A 22,333-nucleotide genomic window follows, 5' to 3' on the forward strand; every position below is an offset into this window, starting at 1 on the left:
TCACAAGGTGACACCTCTCCTGTGCTGCAAAAACGACAACTAAAATTTAAAAACTGTTTTTAATATGGAACTGCTTAGGGATCCAGTTGTCAGCTCAGCTTCTCTCTGAAAACTGATCCTCACTCCATTAGTGACAGCTTCTGCTCACGGGGGAAAAAAAGAAGTAAAACAAAGGCGAGTTAATTGTGAAATTAAAACGAATAGCTCACACAAGGAATAAATTAAGGATTTCACAGTGTTTGAATACAAATCCAGGATTGTGTTTCTTTTTTTTTTTTAAATAGTATTTAACTATGCTCCAAGACCGATGATAACAATCATAACATGGGACAAGGATTTGAGTTCTTTTACATGCATAACTCCACCATCTCATAATTTGCAAAGCAGCAGCAAGTCAGCTCCACTGTCACTTGTATAAAGTACTCAAAAAACCAACCCTAAGGAGAAGAGCCATCTCCTCTACTGTTTCTTGTCATCGAGACAGCCCAGTATTTAAAAAGACCAACAGTATGTGCCACCCATGCAATGTTATCCCACAATGTGGAGACTGAACTAGCTGGCAGCACTTGGAGCAATCCAGAATCTGTTGGAATCTGCAAGACAGGATCTCCTGAAGAAGGCTGAGTTTGTACAAGAATTGCAGTCTTCCTTATGTCCTCATGCACCTCCTCTGGCAGGTGGCACATCCTACCCAGGTGAGACACAGTGGCCCTCCCTTTCCACCCTTTGCACCATCTTCCTAGCTTATTCAGGTAATCTCTTCCTTCTCTTTTCCCTCCCGTTCTCCCACCAGCTCTCCGCATTGCCTCACCTAAACACGTAGCTCAGACCTGCAGTGCCTTGGTCTGGTGGGATGCTGCCAGAGCCTGTACTCTCCTCAGCACGGCCGCTCCTGCGCTGGGGTTGTTCTCGGAGGGGACAGTTGCTTGCAAGGAACTTGCTGCTGCATCACTCACTGCTGCAGCAACAGGTTTGCAGGATTTGGAGAAGACAGGTTTTCCTGCTATGCTGTCACAGAATTCTTGTCATCTCCTAGAGGAATACGGGGTCATAAAGAAGAACCGGTGGCGCTTACTTCTTGTAGGGAAAGCCCAAAGCCAAGTCCAGTCAGAAACATTTTGTCAGATAAACTTTATTTACAGACATATAAACTTCAGTACTGCTGTGCTAATAAGCACTAGGACCACGGGCCCCAAAGACAGATCATCTCCTGTTTGACAAGTAGTATGAGGAAGGCTGTTGTAAATGATAAAACACATTTTTTCCCAGCCTTTGAAGAAAGAACACAGCCAAATATGAACTCACCGTGGCAAGTTATAGATGATCTTGTAACCTCCAAAATGAGAAAAGCTGGTGGCTGCACTGAAGTTTTGCTGTGAAGTGTCCAGAGCTCTCGGCCCAGCACATCACTGCTCCACTGGAACAGTCCTCAGCTAACGGATTCAATGACCATCGGGATACAGACCATCAGCCTGGGAAGCTGACACCACCCCCTCCAGATGCGAGGAGAAATACTTTACTAGGGACATGTAAAATGTGGGGAGTGGAAAAAAAGATCCCATCTTCACTCCAATACAATTTCCCAAAGCCACCATTCTCAATATCCTATGCTAAAATTACGGGGTTTTTTTCCTTTTGCTTTTCTACTTCTCCTTTCCATTACGGACCTGAAGGTGAATTCCTGTCAGGGAGCCCTCACATCTCTTTCCTGTTCAGTCCTGAACCTGCCACGGTACAGTGGGGTTGCACTGCCCTCCACCTTCCCATAACAGGGTCTGTGTTCTGAACAGAATTCTAGTATTTAGAAGCTGTAACCATCTCTGGTTAAACAGATCAGCTTACATTAATGGCTTTAAATCAATTTTTCTTTGCCTCCTTTTCTGCAAAAGGCCAGGAAACCTGAATGTGATACGGCTCTAGCTCTTCTGGAGTGACATAGTCTGGAGCATTGCCCATCAGGTCTCGTCCCCTGAAGGACTTGGGGAAAGCAATGACATCTCGGATACTCGGAGCATCAACGATGAGAGAGATCAGCCTGTCAAGACCTAGAAGAAGTAAACGGACTGGTGAGCTACCTGAGTTATGGCCCTATATTACTTCCTCTGATTCAGAAAAATCAGAAAAATTGAGTAGATAACATTACTGAGTCTGAAGAAGAAAACTAAAGCAAGTAAGGGGAAAAAATTAATCACAAAATCACAGCAGCAGAGAAACGGACTTGCCTGAGCAGCACAGGAATGCCTAGCAAAATAAAGGGTTTCAATATTACAGAAGGTTCTGCAACACACTAAGGACTGCAAGATAAAGAGTGTCTTCGCAAAAACAGCATAACAAAACCAGGGCAGTTACATCACAGGAACGCTGTCAGGGCACTGTTTACCTGCTCAGAACTCCTGATCAACCATTTCTGAATGATTACAACAACTAGGAAGAGTTTAAAAATAACAAGAACTTCTGGGTAATTGGATAGAGGGAAAACACACTGGAAGACCACTGGTTAAAATGCTATCTTTGTTTTTTCAGTAAAGTTTTGTTTGTTTGTTTTGGTCTACGTTTTGTTTATTTTGTTTTGATTCATTGGTTTTTAAACCCACAAACTTGCAGGGGTTTAGGAAAAAAAGAAAACCTGACACAGTCTGAATTAGCATACAAAACAGATGGGGAACAAGGGAAGTGAGACTGAAGCATTGAGAGCAAGGCTGTGGCAGGGTGTGAAGCACCAAGTCCCATACTGTCCCAGGCCTCTAGGGGTGCAGTAAAGGCTGCACAGGTATGACAATAAAGATGATCTGATCTTAATGAACACACTGCTAGTAGAAGAGCAGATAAGGATCATCCTTAGAGACGATATGTGATTTGGTCCTTGCCTAAGAACTATGCATAATCCTTGTGATTAAGTTCTTGCGTAATCACACTATGCCACTGGGGAGGAACGTTGAAACATCCTGCACTTGTTGACAAGACCTCTGTTTCCTTCTACCAAGCAGTTAAGAGATGGAAGCACTGTGCAAGCCCATGGTGCTACCACGCTGGTGTGCCAAACAGCAACACCAGAACAGCCATCTCTGTCAGGAGGAGACGAGACTTCTGTAACAAGCAGGAAGCTTGTTCCTGGGATCTAATATGCCCCAAAAAAAAAGGTCACAGGACACCTGCATCTGGAGAGCTACAGAGCACTTACCTAAAGCAATTCCTCCATGTGGTGGAGCTCCAAATTCCAAAGCCTCAAGGAGATGGGAAAGCACCTCAGAATCCTCCTGCAAAATCACATAAGAAGTGTCACTGGACAAGCAATGATCTTCCTTCTAGCAATGTAAAATGAAGGTTTGGTGAAGCTATCCATTACCCAGGACCAGGAGGTACGTTTCTTTATCTGAGAAACACAAAGACTGCTTCTTTCTGAATTTGAAATGAATAGTTAAATTAATTAGTCCTTTCAATCTCCAAGAGAATGTTAGAATCGTCTGTAGGTGTTACCTTCAGCACTTTCTCCAGCACAAAACGCTGCTGTTCCGCGCTATGAATTCTGATGGAACCACCTCCAACTTCATTGCCATTCAGCACAAGGTCATAGTGCTGGCTACGGACCTGCAGAAAGAAATGAACAAGCACCTCAGCAAGGCCAGGGCAAAGCTGCATCTAACAACCTGCACGCAGACAGCAGAGACACTAGGAATGAAACCACGACATACTACAACACTGGTATCTCATTGGCACCTTGCAGCTCAGGTACCAGTCCTGCCAGAGGCATGGACTGCTGCCGACAGAGGTGTGAGTAGTATAAACCCTTTTGCAAAGCTGATCACAACCTGAAGCAACATGGGATGGGTCAGAATACAAGACCTGAGGCAACAGTCTCCTCTAAGCCTTTTTGGTCAGGGGCACACATGGATGTTTGCTACTTAGAGTAATCTGGAAGCCATCTCTCCCAAACAGATACATACAACATGCAGACAACTCCATGAAACGACATCCTTTTTTATGGTAAAAACAGATGCTGTTTTCCCAGTTCTCCAGGACACACAGCTGGCATGGCAGGCATGAAGTTAGTTACCTTTGTAGGATCAGTATAGAGGAGGCTGGTATCCAAAGGATGAGGAGCAGTGAAAGGGTGATGAGCAGATTCCAGTTCAGTGGGATTCTCTTCCTTGGGGAGAAAAAGTGGAAAATCCACCACCCACAGAAAGTGAAAAGTTGTAGGATCACGGAGTACCAGCCCAGCCGCCTCAAGGAGGTCAGCACTCTTCAACCGCAGGCCTCCTAACGCAGAGCACTGCAAAGAAGAAGGCAGTGAATGAGAAACAGCAATTTCGCTTACAGGGACATTACTCAAACAATGACCAAGGAAAGAGTGTTTTCAAGTGCTAAGATTGTTGCCTCAAACACTTTTCCTGTGTCTCCTAAAAGACACCATCCTTCCACTGAGGAAGCAGCAGCTCCAAGGCTTGACAAAGAAAGGTGAGTAAGGAGCTGGAAAGCGCATTTTCTTCCAAATGTTCCATCCTCAAAGAACTCTGCTAGACTAACTTCAAGCTCTACGCAACTGTGGATTAACTGGGGGGGACACAGATAAGATCTGCACTTTGCAGACAGAGAAATGAAGGCACAGAAAGATAATGACAAAATTTTGGCTCTCAAGTAAAGCATGACACCTCCAGTACTTGGAAAGCAACATCTGCTGGCAAGAACACAGAAGGGTTGGGACAAAATCTCCCATCACTGCTGCTATTAATAATAAGCAGCTGTGCTTCACTAATCACCTGCTTATGGGAGACAAAATTACCTTTATGACTTTGTTGTCCAATCTCTGTTTGATGCTTTAAAAATTAAGTTAACGCAAGAGAAAAGGAAGCACTGATTTATATTCCAGCCTTCATTTCTGTTACAAGTTATTCCTAGAATTTGACTGGGGGAAATAAAAGCAATAGGTGTATTTCATGCATTATTTGCTGTTGCTATAGCTTCAGCTCCAGAGAAACACAGAATTAGATGATGACCTATTTTAATAATAAAAAGAATTAGACTAAAGTCAGATAACATCAAAGTCATCATCAGCAACATTCAACTCACACAGCCGCACACGAAATGCTTCCTACCACTTGCTTGTGTTCACCAGCTGCCAGCAGTACCACATCATCCACCTGCACGTTCAGCACTTGGATAAGCTCTGACTGCTGCTTCTCACCAAGAAACTTTGTAAGCAGAGACTTCAGGCTGCCATCAGGCCTGCAGATAATTTCCATGATTTCCTAAAGAAAGATAAGAGTATGTTCAGTCCAGTGCTGCCCTCTCTTGTCTTGATGCGTCACATGCTCAAGCACTGATTCTCAGCCATAAAAACTGTTTTCCTACCCTTCTCAGCCTGCAAGCACCTTTATACACACTTTGTCATTCCGTTTCCAATGCCTCTGTAGTATTTCTCTCTCACCTGGTTAAACTGGGATTTTGTGAACTCCTTTAATGACTCCAAATCTTTATTTTTAAGATATCTCTGGGAAAAGAGCAAAAGAAGACACATTAAACATCAGCAAAATCTACTGAAAGCCTGAACAAGATTCAGATCTACTAACTGAGCTCTTTCTAAACTTCTCAAGTTCTTTTGTTTCTAGTACAGGTTCTTATGAGGGCTGTGGAGCAGGACAGAGCCCACAGCATCAGGCTGCAGTTGGGTGTCTTCTCCAAGGGCTTCTTTCAGGGAGAGGCCCCTCTAGGTTGTACATCTGGTTGCAGTTTTTCTCCCCGCTCACAGATGAGATGCAGCTGGTCAGCAGAGTCAAATCATGCCAGCTAACTGCCTCCACCGTGCAGGAACAAGGCTACACCCACCACACTGTTGATGGGGAAGGTACAACTCAATTTAGAGGAACAAAAGCAAATCATCTGGGCTGACTCGCATGCGAAAACATGACGCAGGTCCTCACATCGCTGCAAGACCTTGATTTTATTCAGCTACTCTTAATGTTTAGGGGCTAAAGATTCCACTTTTGTTTCTCTTAAACACACGTTAGTGCCCTCTCGTGGGAAGCTGGTAACTTGCACTTTGTGCCAAACCCAAGGAATTCCAAGAGAAACCATGGTCAGATAGTCCCATTCCCTAAATAAAACTCAGTGTTTAGTGGATTTATTTTCCATACTGCCCAAGCTGCCAAGACAACCACAGCCAGAACTAAATCTGCTTCCCTGCTAAAATACATGGCTGTGTCAAATAATCTTCCATATCTACTGTAAGCCTTGGATTTGGTTCATGACACAAGACATGACTTGCGCCCACAAAACCAGACATGAGAAGGGGTTGTAACCACTTATCTTCCTCTCACTACTCCAGAACAGAGTTGTGCAATACCTGGCTCTGAATCAAACTGTTGCTACAGGGCACAATTTATTACTGAGATGCAGATCAGAAGCCATCCTTAACCAAAGCAAGCTGAAAGCCCAAGGTTTCCCTATCCTCAAGGGACCTTGCAGCTCTGTTTTCTCCTTCCCGAGGACAATATATTCTTCCCATCCCCTGATCATCTCCAATCCCCTCTTCTAACACCACTCAGCCCAATCTGACATCAATCACAAGCAATTCCAAGTTCCCTATAGGGTGCTACTCCCCCAGTAATAGCAAGGAATTTTTCCATACCAACAAAGGAATTCAAATCGGCATTGTATTTATTTCCACATAAACCACAGGCAGTACGTAGAAGCATCACTTACCACTCCCTGAGAGATACGAATGGCTTTGACAGCACCATGTGGGTAACTGAGAGCATTCTGCACAAATGGAATGTCTGATCTTCGTAAGAAATCACTGATATCCACAATCTGAGAATGGAGAGATCACAGGAAAAAGCACTGGAGGTAAGAACATGAACTAAAAATCCTGCACCTGCATCTTCACACTTTTCAATACCATCTCCTGGGATCTCATTTCTTTCCTGAGAAATCAAATGGTTCACAGAAAGAAGCGAATGGGGAATAACCATTAGGAAGCTGAGCACTGCCAGAAAGATAGCCAGGAAAATCTAAGTTTGAAATGGCAACATCCTATCACAGTGAAAAGAGCTGGGTACTGAAACAGAATGCCCCAAAATTAATTCCTGAAGAAAGAGAAGATGCTTGCTTGCTTTTCAGCACCACTCTTAATACATTTGTCAGTATCCTCATTTCATACTTTAATACACTTATTTCATCTACAAACAGTGTAAGCACACAACCGTAGCTCGTTATCTTGAAAATACCTTCAGGCTATTAAAAGGCTGGAAGAGCCCAGCTCATGAAGCATGATCACCAGGAGTTGCTTTGGAGGGCAGCAGAGAACAGTACTTACGGTATCTGTGGATGCCTCATGCACTTCTGTTCCTAAGACAGTCACGATACATTGCTTCCTGACACTCCATCATATTTAAAGAAAAATGTTCTAAAAACATATATTTTGCCACAACCAAATAACCAAACCCTTTCTTCTTGAAGAGTTGACTACCTGTACAAAACAGCAATGATGGGATAGACACCTTGGGCATATTACAGTGTTAGGAACTCCAAATGATCACGTGTATGAAACAAAGAATATTTTTAAAATACCACCAGAAAGGAGAAGCTGCAAGTTTCCAGTGAGCAAACCCTCACCTTCATCCCAAAACGGGTGTCTGGTTTATCAGTCCCATATCCAGCCAGTGCCTCCTCATATGTCATGGATGGGAAAGGAGTCGTAATGGAGCCTCTTTCCTCAGGCCAGGAATATTGCAGGAGGCCTTCTATCAATCTCTGGATCCCAGCTTGATCTACAAATGACATCTCTATATCTATCTTAAAAGAGGAAACAAGAGGGGGAATTCCACATTACCTATGGGTTTTGCCTTTTCACTACTACGCACGGAAGCCAGCATAAAAAGAAACAATATATTACATGAAATCATAGCATGACTCCATTACACAGAGTACGTGCTGTGATCTCACTACAGCCTGATGACTCAGGCAATAATCTCATCAGGGAGCAGAATGAGGTAATGACGACAAGGACAGAGGGAGAAACCTTGAATGAACCAGGTTAGCCCGGAAACTCAAGGCTGAGGAATCGGATGCCCAACCTAGCAGGACAGGAGGTTGCATCATCAAGAACAATTACAGCTGCAACACAATTCCCTCAACTACAGCACTTGGGACTGCACTGTCAGCCAAGGACGGTAACCACTCTGTGCACATCCCATGCCAACTTCAAGGGGCTGCGTCTGCGAAATACGCAGCAAACAACGTTGTATCCCCTGAGCAGCACAAGAAACTAGGCCTTCAGAAGGAAAAACAGCTACAAGCAGTCTAGGGTGAGGAGGAGGAGGGTAAAAGGCAGCGCTAGCTGGTTACCTGAGTGAATTCAGGCTGCCTGTCAGGCCGTGAACCTTCATCTCGGTAGCAGCGAGCAACCTGAAAGTACCTGCAATAGTACTTTTATTTAGACAAGAATTTAAATTACTCTAAATTAAACTGCAGCTATAGAATTCTTTATTTAAAAAAAAAAAAAGGAAAAAGAGAGGTCTGCCTCCTTTGCAGAAGATGATCATAGCCTGGTTATTCCCTTCCCCTCAAAGGCCATGTGGAGGCTGCCAGGTGAGCTGCGTCCCAACGGGGCCATACGCAACCCCTTTCCCACATTATGCTCCGAACCTGGACTCTACTAAGAGCCACATAATAATAATCAAGACTTGCCCTGCAATTCACTGCATGAACAACTTTCCCTCATCTTCAACTTGATTTAGAGGTACAAGCCCAGTTAAAAGCTTAATTTTCATGCACCCTGAGAACATGCTTTCCTTGTCTCCATCCTGCTCAGCAGCCCAGCCTCATCTCCATTAGTTCTACAGGTCAGCCTTGAAGAGGCTTTTATCAGATTTTCTGTTCCTTGGGCAGACTATGCCTAAATTTAAACAGAATCAAGTTTCCATTTAAAACAGCAGTGAAGACTCCAACCTTCAAACAGGACACATCTCCTCTTAATAAGAAGCATTACTCCTGAGAGGAAAAGGACCTGGCCTTGCTGGGAAGTCCCAAGTATTTAAGGATCCCTCTTCAAAGCACAAAAACCTTGGCAGTAAGTTTTGGGGGAAGTATCTAAAAACTCACAGAACAAAGCAAACAAACCCTGGATGGGACATGTGGAGAATAGGAGTCTAGTAAACTCTGACCTGTCCAGGCTTCCAACCATGAGGAGCTGTTTGAACTGCTGAGGACTCTGTGGCAGAGAGTAGAACTTGCCTGCTTCCCTCGAGGGCACAACGAACTCCTTTGCTCCCTGGCATCAAAAAGAACAGAAAATCTTACACACTTCAAGAAATAAGTGGTCTGAATTCAACAGAGAAAGTCTGTCAATGTTAACAAATGAATTTTAAATAAAAGTTCACCTGAACTTTTCATCTGAGCACATGCACTAGAGATAAGCTGTTTCCTACGACTGCCCCACCAGGCAATCAACATGAATTCTTCAAACAAATCACTCTATCGTGGGTTTCCTCCCATAGATTCTTTTGTGTTTGATCGCATGAGTTCACACCATAGCCTTTCCCTCCACTATAGAATTACAACGCTTTGGGTTTCCAAACCTTTGTCCCAAGCCTAACACAAAGGGATTTAAAAGTTTTTGAGAAGACCAATGGAATTGCTGCCTCATCACCACAGGCAGCCAAGCTAAATACTACAGAATTCAGCAGCTGGTGTTCCAAGTTCAGACCTCTGCCCTAGAAACTGCAGACAAGCTAGACACGAGGTTGAACTTGTTGGTCATTTTGTTGAAATCAGCTCCAACACAGGCTCTGCTCAACTGTTGAATACAATCCAGTATCAATATCTTGGACCTTTTTGCAGGAATTAAGCATGTACAGGACTTAAGTCTCGGATCACATCCAATGTAGAAACGGGGTGGATCATTACTGGGAGACTGGATCTGTGGCAGGCAATCACACAGCCTCAGACACAGCTATTTTGCAGAATTAAATCTACCAATTCTAAACTAACACCACGGCCTAGAAGTGCAAGAGGAAAGGGCCTGTTTTCCTCACGATGAAATCCCACTTGTGGTGTTCAAACAGCTATTCCCTCCCACTTAGAAAAAACTGTTAACCAGCTTGGTCCAAAATATCCCAAAGGATTCTCCACCTCCTGCTCCAAGAAACTAACGCATAACAGTACACTATCCAAGACAGGGGTTTCAAAGCAAGAACTCCATGTTTTAGCTCTCAAGGCTCTCTTCTACAGCTCTCTTCTCTGTGATTATTTTTGAAATGAAAAGAACATAAACTCAGAAATTAAAATGAGTTAATTAAATGAGTTAATTAAAATGAATCTTGAGTAGTGCCACTGCAGTAATCCACTAGCTAAGAGATAAAACCAGGTGAAAGAGTGCTTGGAGGAAGTTTCGGGGATTTTATAATCTGGCTGTCCCAGGACAGGACTCATGTTCAACGTGCACTCTACAGAAGCTTTACTCATCTGAAGGTTCAAAAATATACCCAAAACGCCATCTCTCCCCTTTCACACTCTCTACTTCTAAAAGGATCATATCAGAAATTTGTACATGAGCTGTTACTTAAGGAAGGAAGAGCAATGAAGGCAGAGAGGCAAGTGACAGTAATCCAGTCACGAACTGCAACCACAGGAGGCTAAAATGCATTACTAACAGAATACGTACCCCTGGGGTTCTCTTAAAGAGCGTTGGAGTTTCTACATCCACAAACCCTGGGGAACAAACACATGCTTCAGACACAGAATCTGCCACGAGCAGGAAGAATAAGTATGAAAAAGAGTGGGCCAGAGCAGGGCTAGTCAGCAAAATAAGTAATTTAGCACAGCACATAGCCTCTCCACAACAGATTTTGCTGCTTCCAAGAATAACTTGTGCCATGACAGAATGAAAGGCTGCAAGCTACCCCGATGTCCTGCCAGAACTGCTGATGACAGAGTACTTCATTTAAGCTGAAAAACTGTTTATTCTCTATCCATTTTGAAATAGGCTTTGCTTTTCCAAAAAGAAAATCCTGATTTTAAGATAAGCGTAAATCCCTACAAGAAATCTACCTCTTTGATATGTCTCAAGTTGGGGGGGGACTGAAAGAGGAAAACCACCTGCAAAAGGCCTTTTCTCACTGAATTTTCTGGATATAGCTCATTTGAAACAACTGGTTTGCAGCAGGCTAAGAAATTTCAACATACTTTGTTCTTTGGGCCTGCCAACATCCCCACTGCAAGCAGACATTACTAAGTGGGTCCAGTTTGGAGGTGCAAGCTGATCGGCAGCCTCTCCCAGCAATAGGAAACAGAAGAGAGGGCTAAAATATTGATTGCTGCAGACTGTTCTTCAAGCACTTTTCTTACCATGGAGGTTACACAGATATTCCCGCATCTTCATCACCATCTGTGATCTCAGCCGCAGGTTATACTGCAGCTGGAAGCTACGCAAGTCCAAATAGCGATACTGCATCCGTAAGGCCTCTGATTTCTGGAGATAAAAGGTAAATAGGATTAAGAGACAGAATTCAAATTGCATGTCCAATGGAGCTGCTCCTAAAGCCATAGGACAAAAGGAGGAAGCTAAAAAAGGGTGCCACTCTATTGCAAATACCACCACTTCCCAACGCAGAGCTGGGAGAACCAGACAAAATGCTAAGAAGTTTTGCCATCACCCTGGGCAAATTCCCAATTTATTGAAAAGTCATCATTTTGATAAAAAAATAAAAACCACCAATACCTTGACAAAATCCTTGATTTCAAAAGGTAGCTTCTTGCAGGAGTTTAGGATCTCTGCAGTCTCCACTTTCACTTCAATATCCCCTGTTGGCATTTTCTGGAGAAAAAAGGCAAGGAAAAAAATTAGATCCAAAACTGAGGGAAAGCAATTGGACAAAAGTATTTCACAGATCACTAGGGGGAAAAGAAATCCATGTGATTATCCTCCCTGCCTCCTAACACAGGATAACTCAGAGCACTACTCTCAAGGACAGATTTCTCTCAGATTTCCCTTCTGTTCAGAAAAACCCAAATCACCTCAAAGATGGCATGTTCTTTCCCAGCAGCATACTGATCTCTACAACAAATATAATTACATTTCCTTTGCCTTCTCCTTGAAGGACACCCTGAACACAGGGGAACAGTCAGGCACAGACCCTTCCAGGGCACATACATTTGCACAAAATACTTATTCCATTAGCTTCAATGAAACCACGCAGCACTCTTTTTAGTGCCCATTAGCAGCATCAACACAAGTCCTTAATGCAAGATATAAAAGGCATGTTGTGAGGAATTTCTCAGAACTTCCAGTTCCGAACACCAGTTCTCAGAATCAGTCTTCCTAGATCCTGAGGGAGAACAGACAGCTTCGCCAACTTAGAACTGTGCCATGTCAAATATCGCTTGATCCTACAGAACTCTCTCAATTTATGAGAGGAAAGTAAATATAACCTTCCAGCAAAACATAAAAGACTGAAAGAATAAAAGCATGGCTAGAAGCCTGCACTCTTTATGGACATATCTGAGTGGCCAGAGTGAAGAAAAATCACATTCCTAAATCCAGGTTCTGTTTTCAGGCCTGCCAGTGATGGGATACACACAATCCTGACAATCTCACCTCAACTCTGAACGCCTGAAAAAGCCAGCCATTATCCTTTCAAAGGGCTGGAATAAAATCTAATTTGTGGATGTCTGTAATGGGCTTTGAGGTTCTGCTAAGTCACATGTCTGAGCAGTATTTCACCTCATATTATCTGAGCTATCACACACCCAGGGCCCACAGCAAAGTTGTGGCACAAAACACACCAAGATCCCACTATCCAGTGTGCTTTGCCATAAGGAATAAAAACCCTGAGAGACCTCATCTTCCTCACCGGATTCTCCTGCCCTGGGGGCCGAGGGGACACAATTCCAGTCACTCGCACAACAGACTCCACTGGAGCGTCAGATAAGAGCTTCTTCACATGGGAATGTGCCTGCAAGAAGACAATGACTCAGAGAAATTCAAGGACAAGGACACATGGTGCTCAAGAGTCTCGTTTCATAACAGCCCATTTGAATCCAGTATCACTCCTCGTAACCCAGAGAAAACAGCATTAACGTCTCCTGCTGCAGTGTCAGAAAAGGGCTCTCAAAATCATGCTTAAATCTATTTGTGGGTCAGAGCACTCCATCTGATCAAATACCTCATTCTGTTCTCTGAGTCTGCTGGACTCAAGCTACGAAAAACAAATAATGGAGACGCAGGTAGCACTTACCTCATCCTGTGGAATGACGATCTGGGTAAGTCCCTGGAAATCCCTCAAAACCAGAAACAGACCTTGTCTGATCCACAAAAAACATAAAAAGAAAAACATTTTTTAAGCATTCAGTAGCCTTCTGCTTTTTAAGCCAAAGCATATGGCAACTAGCTATTTTCTGGACCTTCTGACTAATCTCAAAGCACTTTGAAGACATGCATTTACAGATACTTCTACCACATTAGAATCTAATCTCAACAATTTGCTTCACATTTTGCCGAGGCACAAACAAACAATGTGCAAATAACCAGGAGAGGCAGGATTTTGATCTAAAGACTAATCCATGTAGCAACAGGGATTTTGAACACATGCCATTTCCTGCTGGGAAACATCATTCAGACAAACACATTTAGATGACCAATAAAACTAAAGTTCATGTGGACAGAAAAAAAAAATCCAACCATAAAACAAGGAGAACACTGGTCCCATAAAAAGTTTCACATGAACAATCCACACTCCAGACACAGAATCATAAAACTTGATGTCTTCAGCTACATTAGAGACAGCTCCCTTTATACTTAACTCATTGAGAAGCTGCCAAATGGAACATGCTCTGGCGGTCTTTAAAAACAAGAATACAACGATCACATTGCAATAGTCCTAACTCTGTTTCCTGGAACTCCACCCACGCCTGCTCAAAGACGAGATGCTCGGAACCTCCTACAAAACCCTTCCACGCAGACCATTGCTGCAGAACAATGCTGGATACAAAGCACTGTGTTGTCCCTGAATAACAAAAAGCAAAAAGGCAATTTTTTTATACTAATTAACTTCAAAGTCACAGGACCTATCTCCATTCCACGAGCACCTACCCAGGATAAGAGTATTTTGGAGCATGGTCTATGGTCTTTGCAGAGAAGCTTTTCGCTGCATATTTACAAAATCTTCAACTCCTTTAGAAGTGGTGGCAGGCTGTTAGAATTAACAATTCATCCCCTGCTTACTACCTCTGCTTAACATTTCGTTTTTAAGCACAAGTTGCATACTTTAAAATTATATCGTTAGATGCTGTACTTGAAAAGATAAACAATGTTGTTTGCTTAAAATTTAGCGATGCTTATATAATAGAAATTACTTGCTCATAGCTGTTAAAATTGCTATATATGTGCTATTAGTGGCTTTCTCTCCTACACAACGAGGGTAATAACATGTAACTGCACGACAGTGTTGCAATGAGGATCAATTAACACTTGTATGAAACTGAAATTTTAAATACTGATCTAGCGCAGCTCCCAGCTGTTTTACTCCTTTCAGAAGTAACTGCTGCAGGATATGAGAAGACAACCTGAAGCATCAAGTGTTTGAATTCAGGCCTAGAGCCTGGATTCGGCAAATAAGCATCTCAATTTTCACCTTGCTTTGCCTTTACCTTTGATACTGAATCCATCCATACAGTGTGACCTGCTGTCCCACGTGAGCAGAACGCAGCTCCCCGCAAGTGTTGGTACGAGGGACAAAACTATTGAAATCTGGAATAAAAATAATAGTCTTTTGTGACTTTTGCAGACAAGCAAGACAGAACAGTTACAGAATTCCACACACACACCACTTTAAACATACACAAATAAATTATTCCATATAACCCCAATATGCAGTAAGACGTTACGAAATAAAAATCTGACATGAAATTATTCTAAAGAAAAGGTTGGAAAAGACCTTTAAAATCAAGTCCAACTGTAAACCCAACGCTGCCAGGTTCACCACTGAACATGTCAAGAGTTTCAGCTCGCAAGCAGAAGTTTGAAGGATGCTGTTACCCACAAGCATATGTATAATTATATGAATTAATCTCCCTTGCCGTCTCCATAACCGCCTTCATGAATGAAAAGAATAAAGAGCATGAAGGCTTGTTTTCCAACTATCACACCACGCATTCAGCTGCCCTGTGTTTAGCTTGCGTGCTACAGAAGGAAGAGGGTCAAAAAGTAAAGTAAAAGCTCAGGAAAAAATAAAATTTTAAATTCTTTGAACCATAATTCACTGTGAGAAGCCACACAGCAAACAGAAACACGATTTGGAGGTGACATTTAAAGAGTGGAGAGTGGGAAATGAGCTGTTGTGCATGCTTTTACTCTCCTGTGCAGATGACTCTGACCCAGACCCTCACCTGGAGCCAGAGGAGCATGGACGGTGGCCGCCCGGTGCAGAGCTCGCCCGCAGCCCGGCCGGGCCAGTGCCCGCAAAAGGCAGGAAAGGGCCATGGCAGAGCCTGGAGGGAGAACAGAGGGGACTGTCACACTCCTGCTGAAATAAACACACAGGAGTGGAACCACAAGCCACAGCCCCAAGTCCCTCGGGCCCCCGCCTGAGTCTGAGTCCCCAGCTCCTCAGACTCACAAATCCCTGAGGTCCCCCAAACCCCTCGGGCCCTCTCAAGCAGCAAACCCCAGAGCTCTCAGGCTACACCCCTAGTCCCTCAGGCTTCAAACACCTCAGGCCCACAAACACCTCGGCCCCCCAAGCAGCAAATTCCCAGCCCTTCGGACCACCAAATCCCTCCACCCTCCCAAAACTCCTCACCCCCCAAGCAGCAAACCTCAGGGCCCTCAGACACACCACCCCCACAGCCCCTTAGGCCTGAAATCCCTCAGTCCCCCAAACCCCTTGGTTCCCTAAGCAAAAAATCCCCAGCCCCTTAACCCTCCAGCCCCTTGGAATCCCCAAGCCCTGAGGCCCCCAAAACCCCTTCCCCCAGCAGTAAATCCCAAGGCCCTCAGAGTGCCCCCCCAGCTCCTCAGGCCTCAAACCTCTCGGGCTCCCAAACCCTTAAGGTCCCCCAACTCCCTCAGGCCCCCCAAAACCCATCAGCCCACTCTAGCAGTAAATCCCAAAGCCTTCAGACACCCCCCCAACCCTCAGACCTCAAACCCTTCAGGTCCCCAGCTCTTCGCCCCCCCCGCAAACCCCTCGATTCCCCCACAAGCAGCAAACCCCAAGGCCCTCAGAACCTCACTCAGCCCCTCAGGCCTCGAATCCCTCAGTCCCCCGAGCCCCTCAGGCCTCGAATCCCTCAGTCCCCCGAGCCCCTCAGGCCTCGAATCCCTCAGTCCCCCGAGCCCCTCAGGCCTCGAATCCCTCAGTCCCCCGAGCCCCTCAGGCCTCGAATCCCTCAGTCCCCCGAGCCCCTCAGGCCTCGAATCCCTCAGTCCCCCGAACCCCTCAGGCCTCAAACCCCTCAGTCCCCCGAGCCCCTCAGGTCTCAAACCCCTCAGTTCCCCGAATCCCTCAGGCCCCCGAGCCCCTCAAGGCCCCCGAGCCCCTCAAGGCCCCCGAGCCCCTCAGGTCTCAAATCCCTCAGACCCCCCAGCCCGAACTCCACCTTTCGGGAGCCTGGGGCCCCGGTATGGAGCCGGCAGATCCCCCGGCGGCGAGGCCCACGACCCTCGGGCTCACCCGGAGCTCCCCGAGCGCCTCAGGGGAACCGGATGCCCGCGGCCGCCGCCACTCCCGCCGGCTCCTCCTCCCACTTCCGCCCGACACCAACATGGCGGCGGCGGCGCCGCAGGGGCTGACGGGAAGGGGTTCAAAAAAACCCGCCCGGCCGTGAGCGGCGCCGCCATTGGCTCCCCGCGACCTTCTCCTCGCCGCGCTTCCGCCAGGCACCAACATGGCGGCGGCGGCGGCGCCCGGCGCGCCGCGAGGGGTGTCGGGAAGGGGTTCGAATGCCGCCCGGCGGGGCGCGGCGCCCGCCATGGAGTCGGCGGCGTGGAGCCTGCCGGGCACCGCGGGGCTGAGCCGGGGGCCGCCGCTCGCCAGGCTCGGCCTCAGCCACAGCCGCCTCTTCCCGCCGCCGCCACAGGTACGGGCGGCGCGGCCCGAGCCGCCACCTCGGGGCGGGGAAACCGGGGGGGGGGGTCACTGCCTCCCCGGGGACACTGGAGAAAGAGGGGGGCCCCTGCCTGTCCCCTCCCCCTGGGACACCGAGGGGTGTTTTTGTCTCCTCCCCCTGGGGACACTGAGGGGGGTGTGGGGGTGTCTTTGTCCTCTCCCCCTGGGGACACCGAGGGGTGCGGGGGGGGGGTGTCTTTGTCCCCTTCCTCTAGGGACACCGAGAGGTGTCGGGGGGTGTCTTTGTCCCCTTCCTCTGGGGACACTGAGGGGTGCAGGGGTTGTGTTTGTCCCCTCCCCCTGGGGACACCGGGGGGTGTCTTTGTCTCCTTCCTCTGGGGACACCGAGGGGTGCGGTGGGGGGGTGTCTTTGTCCCCTGGGGACACCGAGCGGGGGTGGTCCCTGCCCATCCCAGCTCCCTCCCCACCACCTGGCAAGAACACTGGTCCCAGTCAGGCACAGGGCCCAGGGTGCCTCTGCCAGCCCTAGAAGGAAACCATGCTTTTTTTTTTGAGGCATTATTGGGTTTCCTAATTTTTTTTCCACCCAGGAAATCGCAGACCCCCAGAGAACAGCGTTTCTCCTGCGCAAGCAGTGGACCTTATACAGCGTGACCCCTCTGTACAGGTTCTCCGACGCTCACCTCAAGGATTACGCTCAGCTGCTCAGCGTTTCCATTGCTGCTGAGAAGCAGAAGGGGTTGGCGGTGGAGGTCGGGCTTGAGCTGGACCTGGACGTCAAGGTGGATGTCTCCAGCATCCCAGACCTGACAGGCAGCAACCAGGATCAGGCTGCGATCCTGGTGCAGGTAGGGAGCCTTCCTAGCACTGCTGTAATGGTAATCAAGACTGTGTTGTACAAGTTGCCTTTGCTATTATAAAACACCCTGTCTCTTAAAAAAAAATCCAACAAAAAAACCCAAACTAAACCTTACCTGTATGGAATAACTCCCGCAGTAGCTGTTGAGGTTCAACAAAAGTGAATTCTGTCTGTTCTTAACTGGGACAGAACATCTCACATGCAATGTTTAAATTTAATTGCAATTTTGAGTTCAGCTCCGATAAGATCAGAGCAAGACCATAGGGAGCAATCTCTTCCTAATTTTTTAGTTCGGCAATTAATTTGCTGCAAGAACTTGGACAGGTTATTTAGCTTCCTGGGTAAAGCTAGTATCAGCCTACCTCCTGGCCCTTGCTCGAGTCTAATTAATGTTTTTGGACTGCTTTACCTCAACTGAAAGATGCCGCTGAGACACCAAGTTCAGTACGGAGGTGGTTATAGGATGTACTGTGGATTGGCTCTTCAGCATAAACTGATTTCAGGACTGCTCCTAATGAAGTAAAAAGTGCTTTTGCTGCTGTTTTCAATGGGATTTTAGGGATGTAATGGATAGACTGAATAATTTTGAACTTTACAGAGAAGGATGTTGCATATGAGGTCCAGACTTTACCAAGCACTGAAAATTATAAAAGAAAAAACATATTTGGCTAAAAATACTTAAATGCTTCCTTTCCCCATCCCAGCTTTCTTCACGGTCATCAGCCTTCCCCCAAACTTCAGAAAGGAAACTGGTATGGTCGGGCTGTTTCTGCTCTGTGTCTGGAGACGACCTTTCCAAGAACTTGCCAAAGGACTTCACTTATTTACCTCTGTTTCTTGCTAACGGGGCAGAGAAGTACACATCTATTATTGGAAGCTGGTTTCAGACGACTTTTGACTGCTGCTTCCGCCGTTTAGCTATCAGCCCTTTCAATCTCAGTTGGATGGCAGCGATGTGGGCTGGATGCAAAGTGGACCAAAGCGCATCTGCCACAGAACTTGTCTTCTCTGTCCCCAGCCTGCCCCAGCCTCTGGATATTTCCTACGCCATTCATCCAGAAGATGCAAAAGCTCTGTGGGACACAGTCCAAAAAACTCCAGGAGAGATCACTCAAGAAGAGGTGGATGTCTTTATGGACTGCCTTTACTCTCACTTCCACAGACACTTCAAGATCCACTTGTCAGCCACAAAACTGGTGAAAGTGTCGACAGCAATTGCTTCAGCACACTGCAATGGGACTATAAAGGTGAGGTGTTAAGTATTGTGTTGTTCTAAGTAATGCTAGACTAATAGAATAGTTGTACTTCACTAGAAATATTTTACTTTTAAAAATGAAGGTTTTGCGTTTCTTGTGCATTATTTCCTACAAGAAATTAGTTAAACCCTCAACTTCTATTAGTTCTGGTGCTGGAGCAACTATCGCCAGTCTTTTACTGCTGTATTGTAGTAGAAGCTCATAAGCCTTGTTTTGGTCTTTAAGGAAGCGTATTAGCTGTGAAACGATCAGGAGAGTGTCTTTGCCTGTTGGCCAAAACTTAGGCTTAAAAAAAAAAATCTCCAAAACCTTAAAACTAAGTTGATTCATTTTCTGGTATTGCAGCTGTTAAGATACAGACAGAAGGCACTTAGAATTAACCAACTATATAAAAACTTGGTGTGGTGAAGGTGAGAGACAACAGCTGACCTTAAGGGTCACAAGATCTTGCTTGAAGCTTCTTCACTTGTAACCCTTTTATGGATAGAGCTGGGCTCCCTACAAGAGGTATTAATAACATGCTTTAAAACCGTAGAGGATTAATCCTTCCTGAAGTTGCAATATGGTCTTCTGAGATAAAGAACAGTTGGTATAAATGCAATCACTTAAGATTAGTCAGTCTGTGATGCGCTGACCGTGTTGTTCGGGGTACAGAGGGAACGTTAGGGGCTACATCAGGGACCACCCCCCTCATGCACCTCTTGCCTCGTGTGTGAGTTCATCAAAGGAAAGAAAACGAGCTTTGCTGGGAAGCATCTCTTAACAACTTAGGCCATTGGTAGGACAACTGCAGACCACTAAATGTTATTATGTTGCCTAGTTCTACCTGTAGTCATTTAAAAGTGGCTGAAACAACTGTACCTTGCAGGTAAGTAAACTTAACAGACACTCAACTGAATAAGCTTTCTGCAGAGGGGTTCTCTTCTGGAAGGTTTGTTGTGTAAACTCAGTTATAGCTCTTCCATAAAAGGGACAATGAGTTCAAGTGAGACATTTTCAGTACAGGAAAATACAGGTATTTAAGGAAACCGGCACAGACACCTGCCTACAGAAGGAGGGAGATAGCCAAAGGAGCAAAATGCTAGGATTCTCACCTTCCAAAAATCTGGAGTAGGAGCAGGGCATTTCTTAAGTACCACGCTTCACACAGGGCTCTGAAAAGAGCACTGTGTAGGCATTTGAGTGTTTTCCATACCCAGGGCTGAAGAGCAACAAAGGTACCTTGTAAACAACCACAGAGAAGCTGACTTGGAACTTGGTTTCCAACCATTTAAGAGTGTGGAAATCTGGCAACTGCAATTTTTGTTTTACTGTACTTTTTTTTCTTTCTTACAGTTTCTACAAAGCAAACACCTAATAGGAGTGCTGATGCTACTGACTGAACTAGCAGTCTCTCAGATAGAGTGACAGTCATTTCAGCAAATCTTCATGCTGAAAAGGCTCAGTGCTGGAAAATGTACACTGAGAAAACAACTAGGAACTCGCTCCTGCAGCATCTTCTTTCCTTTTGTGCTGACTGTCCAAAGCTGGACTCCTGCTTCGTGCGCTCAGCTCCATAACTACCTGTAATTCAATGTCACACGCAGCAAAAATCAATGGACATTTTGCCCTAAAGAAGAACTGCAGTACAAACTCCTCTTAGCTTCTTAAGCACCTTTGTTTTTATCATAGTCATGCTGTTCATTTATGTGTAGATTATCAGCCAGCAGCTAAGACAGAAACTTTGCAAATATTTGGATGTGACTTATTGGCAGGTGCTTCTGCCATTCCAAACAGCAGGTTGGTTTTTACTTTACTGGGTAGCCTCAGCTGTACAGACAGTCCAGGTTCCACGCTTTCTTCTAGCTTCCCAAGGTCATAAACCATTTGTCTGTATCCTGTCTGGGCTAAGGCAAAGAGCATGAGACTGACAACTGCCTTGTGGCTGCAGCCTGTTGGCCCTCTCAGGCAATTTAATAAGAAGAAAGTGAGGTGTATGTGTACAAGCTAGATATTTACCATTTTTTGCCTGATGGTTGTTGTCTTGGATTGTAATTTTGTAGGCCAGAGAGCTCTTGGGGTTGGAGCTATGAGTGCTACAGTTCTGTATTAGATCTCTCCATTCTGTAGCAGATAGGAGTTCAGAGAGCTGGTGCACAGCACCTGGCTAAAGGGTAAATGAGCAGAAAGGATGGAGAGTGTACTTTGTGTTGGTTTTTGTATTATAGTACCAAATAAAGAAAATATTTGCCATCTTTTGCCAATAGAGCAGTGTTTAGCAAAGTCAAGACCACCTCTGCCTGATTAAATATATACTTGGGTGGTGCTTCTTTCCAACCATAGCTCACCTGACTAAACAACTAATTGTTACCTATTAATTAATTCTGTGATAGCAGAATTCAAAGTCTAGTTTCCTATACAGTTCACTTTAATAGCTTTGCATAGCATCTCTAAGGTCTGATGAGCTTGTGCTCTAACCTTCCCCCTCAGCAGGGATGCAAGTTTTAGGATTTGTCAGCTGTCACTAAAACCATTTGTTTTCTCCTCAGCACTGTGCAAACATTTAACTGCCTAACATGACATAAGTGTATGCTTAACTCCTATTTTAATAATCTATTTCCAGAACTATACAAGAAACATGTTTACTAGTTGAAGATGGATTATTTTTGTTGTAAAGGTTGCAGTCTGCAAAGTGTGAACTCCTACCCTGCTAGGAGCAGTGAAGCAACCTCCTGCAGGTCTCAACAGTGGAGCAGCTGTTTAAGCTGAGTTCTAGTGCTTTAGTTTCCTCTTATGAAACATCTTACACAAAGTTTGCTATCTCAACTCACAGGAACAGTGTGTAAAGCATAAAAAATCTCACAGAGCCCCTTCTAACCTTTTCCTTGTGCCCACGAAGCTCCAGTGGAGGAGGTGTATGAATGACAGCCCTACTCAACTTTCCAGGGTGGTGCTTTGCTATACACGTGTGCTGTGTAGGGTATTGCTGAAATGAAAAGCTACTCCCTCCTCTTTTTTCACATGCTTGTCTTCAAACAGGGGTAGGTCATGTATGGGTAACTGCAGTTAAGTCAGAGCTAGGTTCAGCCAGCTAGCACAGATGCTTTCTTCCAGAAAAAACAGAGATTTAAGCCAGTTTTACTTGGACTGGAGCTAACCGCGCCCCCCCCCCC

General features: G+C 45.4%; 2 protein-coding genes across 3 annotated transcripts; one reads left to right on the plus strand and one right to left on the minus strand.

Annotated features, from left to right (window-relative positions):
* Window positions 1-45: 45 nt before the first annotated feature.
* Window positions 46-16,684, minus strand: DARS2 (aspartyl-tRNA synthetase 2, mitochondrial). Of its 2 annotated transcripts, none has more exons than XM_069862694.1 (19): window positions 16,597-16,684; window positions 15,385-15,486; window positions 14,647-14,746; window positions 13,236-13,302; window positions 12,852-12,953; window positions 11,720-11,815; window positions 11,347-11,470; window positions 10,664-10,710; window positions 9,165-9,271; window positions 8,347-8,416; window positions 7,615-7,794; window positions 6,703-6,810; window positions 5,429-5,491; window positions 5,097-5,249; window positions 4,055-4,273; window positions 3,478-3,588; window positions 3,182-3,257; window positions 812-2,045; window positions 46-140 (listed from the first exon to the last, which is right to left on the minus strand). In XM_069862694.1, exons 2-18 carry the CDS (start codon window positions 15,476-15,478, stop codon window positions 1,858-1,860), a joined length of 1,905 nt encoding a protein of 634 aa, XP_069718795.1. In that variant the 5' UTR covers window positions 15,479-15,486; window positions 16,597-16,684; the 3' UTR covers window positions 46-140; window positions 812-1,857. The 2 variants fall into 2 exon arrangements, with proteins under 2 accessions (XP_069718795.1, XP_069718796.1); XM_069862695.1 differs by having other exon boundaries at window positions 16,671-16,680.
* A 211-nt stretch (window positions 16,685-16,895) lies between these two features.
* CENPL (centromere protein L) lies at window positions 16,896-22,315 on the plus strand. Its single transcript, XM_069862701.1, has 4 exons — window positions 16,896-17,076; window positions 17,657-17,914; window positions 18,630-19,172; window positions 20,517-22,315. Exons 1-4 carry the CDS (start codon window positions 16,969-16,971, stop codon window positions 20,586-20,588), a joined length of 981 nt encoding a protein of 326 aa, XP_069718802.1. The 5' UTR covers window positions 16,896-16,968; the 3' UTR covers window positions 20,589-22,315.
* Window positions 22,316-22,333: the final 18 nt, after the last annotated feature.

The sequence above is a fragment of the Phaenicophaeus curvirostris genome, chromosome 8 (genome assembly GCF_032191515.1).
Source record: "Phaenicophaeus curvirostris isolate KB17595 chromosome 8, BPBGC_Pcur_1.0, whole genome shotgun sequence".
Taxonomy (NCBI): domain Eukaryota; kingdom Metazoa; phylum Chordata; class Aves; order Cuculiformes; family Cuculidae; genus Phaenicophaeus; species Phaenicophaeus curvirostris.

Excerpts from the sequence above, each read along its gene's own strand:
- DARS2 (XM_069862694.1), bottom strand. The coding sequence starts at position 15,478 with ATGGCCCTTTCCTGCCTTTTGCGGGCACTGGCCCGGCCGGGCTGCGGG. Across the intron at positions 8,417-9,164 it reads ATGGTTGGAAGCCTGGACAG|GTACTTTCAGGTTGCTCGCT; the intron begins GTCAGAGTTTAC and ends GTACTATTGCAG. Across the intron at positions 2,046-3,181 it reads ACATGGAGGAATTGCTTTAG|GTCTTGACAGGCTGATCTCT; the intron begins GTAAGTGCTCTG and ends TACTTCTTCTAG.
- CENPL (XM_069862701.1), top strand. The coding sequence starts at position 16,969 with ATGGAGTCGGCGGCGTGGAGCCTGCCGGGCACCGCGGGGCTGAGCCGG. Across the intron at positions 17,077-17,656 it reads TCTTCCCGCCGCCGCCACAG|GAAATCGCAGACCCCCAGAG; the intron begins GTACGGGCGGCG and ends TTTTCCACCCAG. Across the intron at positions 19,173-20,516 it reads ACTGCAATGGGACTATAAAG|TTTCTACAAAGCAAACACCT; the intron begins GTGAGGTGTTAA and ends TCTTTCTTACAG.